General features: G+C 34.6%; 1 protein-coding gene across 3 annotated transcripts; it reads left to right on the forward strand.

Annotated features, from left to right (window-relative positions):
* The first annotated feature begins 2,529 nt into the window (after positions 1 to 2,529).
* Positions 2,530 to 6,415, forward strand: LOC109219615 (uncharacterized protein At5g41620-like). 3 transcript variants are annotated; one of them, XM_019384087.1, is made up of 4 exons: positions 2,531 to 2,956; positions 3,093 to 3,549; positions 3,662 to 3,766; positions 4,794 to 6,415. In XM_019384087.1, exons 2-4 carry the CDS (start codon positions 3,253 to 3,255, stop codon positions 6,189 to 6,191), a joined length of 1,800 nt encoding a protein of 599 aa, XP_019239632.1. In that variant the 5' UTR covers positions 2,531 to 2,956; positions 3,093 to 3,252; the 3' UTR covers positions 6,192 to 6,415. The 3 variants fall into 3 exon arrangements, with proteins under 3 accessions (XP_019239630.1, XP_019239631.1, XP_019239632.1); XM_019384085.1 differs by having other exon boundaries at positions 2,530 to 3,549; XM_019384086.1 differs by having other exon boundaries at positions 2,530 to 3,477.
* Positions 6,416 to 7,038: the final 623 nt, after the last annotated feature.

The following is a 7,038-nucleotide window of genomic DNA, read 5'->3' on the forward strand; positions in this document are numbered from 1 at the left end:
TTCCCTTATTATTTGGTTTATATCGTTTAAGTCTTCCGTTAAATTACAAATTCCGCTGTTGTTTAATTATTTATTTTCTGTTAATTAAATTGGTAAAAATGGATTTTAATCAAAAGCATTTATGGATTCTAGATGTCTGGCTTGCCTAGCTTCTACGAGTAGGCGCCATCACGACCCCCGAGGGTGGGAAATCCGGGTCGTGACAAAATTATAAATAATTACGTAAGTTAGTAGACAGTAATTTGTGAATATTTCCACGTACGTAAGTTAGTAGACAATGATAATTCTATTCTTTTCACGTTTATTGTTTCCAAAATTTATGATTTAGATACTGTTGGCAATCTGATTATTTATCTAGTATGTTAGAAAGCTTTTTCAAAAACTTCAGCTTATATAGTGCTGAAATTTTTACAAATGAACCAAATAACTTCAGCATCTTCTGCTGAAGTTTTTGAAAAAGATTTATGACAAAACTAATGAATCCAGGACAAAAAAATTTCAGCTTTTAGTGCTGAAGTTTTTATAAATGAACTTAATGACTTCAGCATCTTCTGCTGAAGTTTTTGAAAAAGCTTAATGACAAAATAATGAATCCAGGACAAAAAAAATTCAGCTTATTTAGTGCAATTACAAACAAAACTTCAGCAAATAGAGAACAAAACTTCAGCTACTATGCTTAAGTTCAGCAATTACAAACAAAAACTTCAGCACACTTGGTTCAGCACACTTGCTACTTCTGGCCTGTCTACTAGAATGCTAAAGTTTTGTGTGATTGCCTTTGCTACTTCAGCCCCGTATGCTGAAGTTACGCGAAAAAGTGGTACGCTTGCAATTTTTTTTGCAAAGCGGGCACAAATTAAAACGTGATCCAAAAAGCGAATATAGATGCAAATGCCCCATTAAAAGAACATAACATGTTATTTTTGACAACATGTTCTTTCAACTTTTTGGCTTATGCTCTCTACTAAACCAGAAAAAAATAACACGTTCGGTATCGTCAATATCTATTTACTCTATCATAGATTTACAAATATATTAAAAGGATTAACTAATTATTTTAGACTATTAATAGATCTAAAGAAAATGAGGTAAAGATTAAAATTATACGGCGATAATAGACACAAAAGAATGATCCTTTTTAATGATATAGTCCATCGCAAGCATGAAAAACTAACAATCAAAGTATTTAAGTTATATAATGAAGTTGTAAAGAATTTTTAAAATTTTATTATTATGTATCGGTTATATTACGGCAATATATGTCAACTGAAATATAAAAATTATATGTCAACTTAAATATAAAAATTATTTATGCATATTATCAATAACATATCCGGTGTATTTCCACAAGTAGGGTCTGGGAAGGGTAGTATGTACGCAGACCTATTTCCGGAAGACCCTAGTCTCAATAAAGCAAAATCACAACGGTTATGACAAAGAACTATGGAAAGTGCGATAGTAGTGACAACCAGAAAAAATAAAAAGAAAGCAAAGGAAACATCAGGTAATAAGCCTGCGTTTGCCATAGAATCCCAAATTTGTTTTGAAATATCTGATTTGGGTGAAGTTTGGTTTGAAGATGAAAATATGTTTGGACATCAGTTTTCAAAACATATTTTCCCAAATTTATTTTGGAAAAACATGAAACATAACTTATACCTACAAGTTCTAAAAACTATACAAATACCAAACAGTACCATTACCAATAACATTCATTATATTATCGCAAACCATAGTCTTGAACATAAATAAATTTGGTACAAGATTATCATTTTTATAATCAACTACATGATACACTATCAGATGACCGAGAAGACGAAGCAATATTGTTACAATATAATAAATGGTGGGCCGTTGTATAAAATATAAAAGTTTGATTAATTTTAAAAAAATGTAATAGTGATATTTTGGCCCAAAACCAGCTATTGAGCTGGTTTTGGGATGTGAGATTTGGATTTGGAATTTTGCCAAAATGTTGGCAAAACTATGTCTAAACATGTGTTTGCCAAATAAAATCCAAATTTATTTTGGCAAAATTTACGGCCAAAAGGGTCCTAAATATCAATTTAAAGATAGGGAACCAAGGATAATACTAATACTACAACTATAGAAGAAAATACAAGTTTAGGAAAGAAAGACGGTCGACTACTTACTAACCTACTAATACATATTATCGGTGCACATAATTTAAACTCGTCCTAAAATTAGGAACTTTGAAATTTAGAAAAGCATAGGCCGCGAATAGTAAGCAAAGTTAAATAAGAGGAGTCTAATTGCAAAAGATAAAGATTTCTCAAGATTGACAGTGCTGAAATTATGGTGGAAGTAACCATATAATATATATACACAGAACCTAGTCTCTTATTCTTAACCGTTCATTCATATTTTCACGTTCCTGATTGCTTCTCACGTGTATGCCACATCCCCTTGTCCTTTTATTACCAAAAAACACCCCCCCCCCTCTCCCTCTACCACCCCTCCCCCCACCCCTACAAAACTGTTCTCCTTTTTCATGAAAAGAAAACAGCATTCACTCCTCAAACTCTCTCTTCACTTTTCCAAGAAAAGAACTCTTCAACATCAAGTCTTTGCCTTTGTGTTTTTCCTCTTTGACAGTTTTCTTACATCTCTCCTTCTTTATTTCATGTCTCTTTTTTTCCCTCTTTGGAAGTTTGAAACCAAAGGCATATTTTGAGGGGGGTTCTAATTTGCATGGCAATCATTTACTACTAATATATCATATTTCCTTAGTATCTTCAAATTACACTAAAGTTTAAAGTTGCACCTTCTAAATTCTTTTTTTTTCTCTTTTCTTGGATCATCTTCTTCTTCAACTTCTTCAAATTTATCTCTTTTTGACTGATAAAAGTTCTTAATTTTCATTCCCAAGAAAATATTCAACAGACATATAGTAGTTCAAAGTACAAAAGGGAACAAATTTGCCAACTTGTTGAAGGTATATTTACACCTTTAGATCTATAAAAATATTGTCCCCTATCCCAACAAAGTCATCTTTTGGCTTTGATTCAAAAACTAGGTGCCAATATAATTCATTAATATATTTTTTTTGGGCCAAAAAAAAAAATGCTTAGGCAAAATTTGTATGGAGATGGAAGAAGTGGAGAAAAATGCAACAATAAGGTGAGAAAAAGGGGAGGATCAACATCAAGTTCATCTTCGATAATACAAAGTTATAGATTAAAAAGGGCAATATTAGTTGGGAAAAAAGGAGGGTCAAGTACACCAGTACCAATGTGGAAAATGAATAATTCAAGATCACCATCATTACAAAATGATAGTAATTGTAAGTCATTCAAGATTTTGCAGCAGCAGCAAACAACAGCAGCAAAAGTTATTGGTTGTGAAAAAGGGAAAGAAGTATTGTCAGTTTCAGCAAGAAAACTTGGTGCTACTTTGTGGGAAATTAATGGTGTTCTTACACCTAATAAAAAGGAAGAGGTGAATTTTGATGAAGTGGTAAGGGTTGTTAAGTCATCATCCAAATTTGATTCTGTTGCTTTGCAATTATCTCATAGTCCTGTTTCTGAGGTGGGCTTCTAATTTTCTTGAAAAAAATTTTACTTTTCATTTCTAGGGGGCAAATTTATGTGTATGAGTTTTTGCTAATGTTGTTTATAAAATTGATGGTGAATTTTGGCAGAGAATGGAGAGATCTAAAGTGGGAAGTCATAGAAGAAGAACTTCAATTGGTTCTCAGAAACATGTGCAGACTGATTTCTCACTCCAAAATGGTTGCTTGATTGAGGTGCCATTTTACTATTAGCATTATTAATAAAATAATCTATTTTAATTGGATACACTGTTTTGACTTTAGTTTTTTATGACAGTAACTTAAAAGTATATTGGATAATTCTACTCTTGTGTTCTTTTCTTTTTCTTGGAGGGGCTGTTACTGTTATTTGCTGCTGCAATTAACTGAGATTAAGTTCTAGTCATGTTGCTACATTTTTCAATTAGTTTTGTCAATCGGTAAAAGGAAGCCTTGGCGTAACTGGTAAAGTTGCTGCCATGTGATTAGTACTAGGAGTTCAAGCCGTGAAAACAACCTCTTGTAGAAATGCAGGGTAAGACTATGTACAATAGAACCTTGTGGTCCGCCCTTTTCCGGATGAGCTTAGTGCACCGGGCTGCTTCAGTCGGTAGAAAATATAGAGATTTGTTTTTCTTATGTAATAATGGACAGAGATGAACTTAAATGAAGCAACATGCACTATGAGGATCCACATAGTCAAATCCTAACTTGTTTGGAGTTGAGGGCGTAATAATTGTTGTTTGTTGTCATAGATTTTTCTGAAAGTAAAAACAAAACAGTGTCTGATCCTTACCCTACTATTTGAAATAGCAAGGTAAGAAGAGCCATTCAAAATTTTATCATAATGAATGACATAAATGGCATTTGGATATGTCCCTTGGCTTCTTCAAAGTTTTATTTTAGGAAATGGACAAATGTTTCATTATCCTTGAAAGGGACCAATAATGTAAGTTGGTCCTGTTTCAAGTACCATCAGATTCAACATGTCTTATGTTTGTTTTCCAACATTGAATTGATATAGTAGGTTGTAAACTTTCGTTTGTCATAGGCTACTTGTTTTCTACATGTGCAAAATGGTACTAATATATAGTCACAAAAATATCCTTGTTTTAGGCTAACCTATGTTTTTGCCCTCCATTTTCTGGTGCTTTTCTTTAGCTTCAAATATTTAATTTTTCTGATCGGTATACATAGATTACACATTGATTATATATATATTATACATCTGCCGGCTATGCAGGTTGATCAGACACAACAAAATCATGCACAGACTGTAAACAGACATCGGTTAAAGGATGTAAGGAATGGCCTCTCCGCGTCTAAGGAGTTGCTGAAAGTTTTGAATCGCGTATGGGGACTTAACGAGCATCAATCAACGTGCTTATCTCTTTTCTCAGCTATAAAAGCTGAGCTTGATCGGGCGTGTATTCAGGTGACTAAACTGATCCACGAACAAAGATATAACAATGGTGAAGTTGATGTCCTCTTGAAGCAATTTGAAGAAGAAAAGGCGGCTTGGAAGTTAAAAGAGCAAGACAAGATTCACACTGCCATTACATCTATAGCAAAGGAGCTCAAGATAGAGAAGAAGCTGAGGAAGCAAACCGAGAGACTAAACAAGAAGCTCGGGAAGGAATTGGCTGACACGAAAACTTCTCTGTCAAAGGCAGTGAAAGAACTTGAAGGCGAAAAGAGGGCACGAGAGATATTGGAGCAAGTATGCGATGAGTTAGCTAGAGGTATTGGAGAAGATAGAGCTGAGGTGGAAGAATTGAAGAGACAATCAGCTAAAGTACGCGAGGAAGTTGAGAAGGAAAGAGAAATGCTTCAACTAGCTGATGTTTTACGCGAGGAAAGAGTTCAAATGAAGCTATCAGAAGCTAAGTATCAATTCGAGGAGAAAAATGCAGTTGTCGATATGCTAAGGAATGAGCTCGAGGCATATTTGAGATCCAAAAAGGGACAAGAACAAGGTGGTGATGACTCTCCTAATTATGAAAGAATCAAAGAACTCGAAAAACATTTGAGGGAAACACTTCCAACCACATGTTATTACCAAGATAAAGAGAAGGAAAATGGGAAAGTACTAAATAAAGATGAGGATGAAGAAGAAGATGATGACGACGACGATGATGATTCAGCTGATAGTGATCTTCATTCAATTGAATTAAACATGGATGATAACACGAAAAGCTATCAATGGGGAAGCACTCTTCAGAATGATCCTAAGAGATTTTCGGTTTCTGATAAAAGTAAAGGGAGGAGGTCCATATCAGAGAAATTTCCAAGACAAAGTATTTCCATAGAGAGGGAAACTTCAGATGGCATAGAATGGGAATTCACCGCGGGAGGGAAAGAGAACGTGGACACGTTCGAGCAGGAGAGGTCCAACTTTCTTGAAAACGGAGGAATTTTCGAGTTCTCTTCTCAGGTTTGGAAAAAAGATTGTGAAGATGAAATAGAGAGGTACAAAATGATCAAGGATCTTCGAGACCATATCGTGTCTTCTGCTTCGAGGAAAACACCATCTCAAGGCTTTTCGAGTCCAACTAAGAATTGGAGCCAACAAAATTTGCCTTCAAATGATGCTGAAAGGGTGATCAATGAGGCTTTTGCTGTATTGCAAGGAGCAAATTGAAGAAATGCTTGAGTTTATTGGCCTTTAAATCACTCTCCTTCTGCAGTTTGATACTACATTGTTTACAGATTTACATGAAAATATTTTTTCTGCTGTTTTTTTCTGAAACTATAGCTAAACATCCAACCTCATTACAATTTTGTGGTTTGCCCCTTTGTATGACATAAAACTGTACAAATTTTTGCTACTCTTCTTTTGATTATAGAGATGCCATAAGTATATTACTATCTTGTGAACAATTTTCATTTTTAATACTATGACATTTTCATCTTTAGTCTCTTTATCAACATGCTCATTTATCCTCTTGGTTTTGAGTTAGATATCTATATCTATGTTTTTGTGTTTGCCCCAATGTTTTGGTTTAGCTATAAGAGCCTAGCACCTATGTTGCTCGAACTCTCCATATACATTGTTGCAATCGTGGCGGATGCTCCAAATGCACACTTTTGAAATATCCAACTGCACCCGGCGACAATTTAAAGAGTCCGAGCAACGTAGCCGGCGCATGATGTGTAGGGTGAGCGCAAGGTCATGTCTTTCGAATCCTGCTAAGAACAAAAGCCTAGTGTAGAAGCTCGGACGGGTTCAGTCGAACCCAGTAGCTTTTGCTTAAATAGTGCATTTTTGTTAAAAACAAAAATTATTAAATTTGTACACATACTAAACTTAGAACTCAGTTATTAGCACTTGAGGTCGTCGTACTAAGATCCATAACCATAAAGTTAAAATTCTGGCTCTGCCTCTATCTGCTATGCCAGCCCTATTTGAAGCGTCCACCATTAACCCTCGAGAATTTCTAGTTATTAAAATAATTATTTATTTTTGTGTGTGTCTGTGGGGTGGGGGT

The sequence above is a fragment of the Nicotiana attenuata genome, unplaced genomic scaffold, assembly GCF_001879085.1.
Source record: "Nicotiana attenuata strain UT unplaced genomic scaffold, NIATTr2, whole genome shotgun sequence".
Classification (NCBI taxonomy): Eukaryota; Viridiplantae; Streptophyta; class Magnoliopsida; order Solanales; family Solanaceae; genus Nicotiana; species Nicotiana attenuata.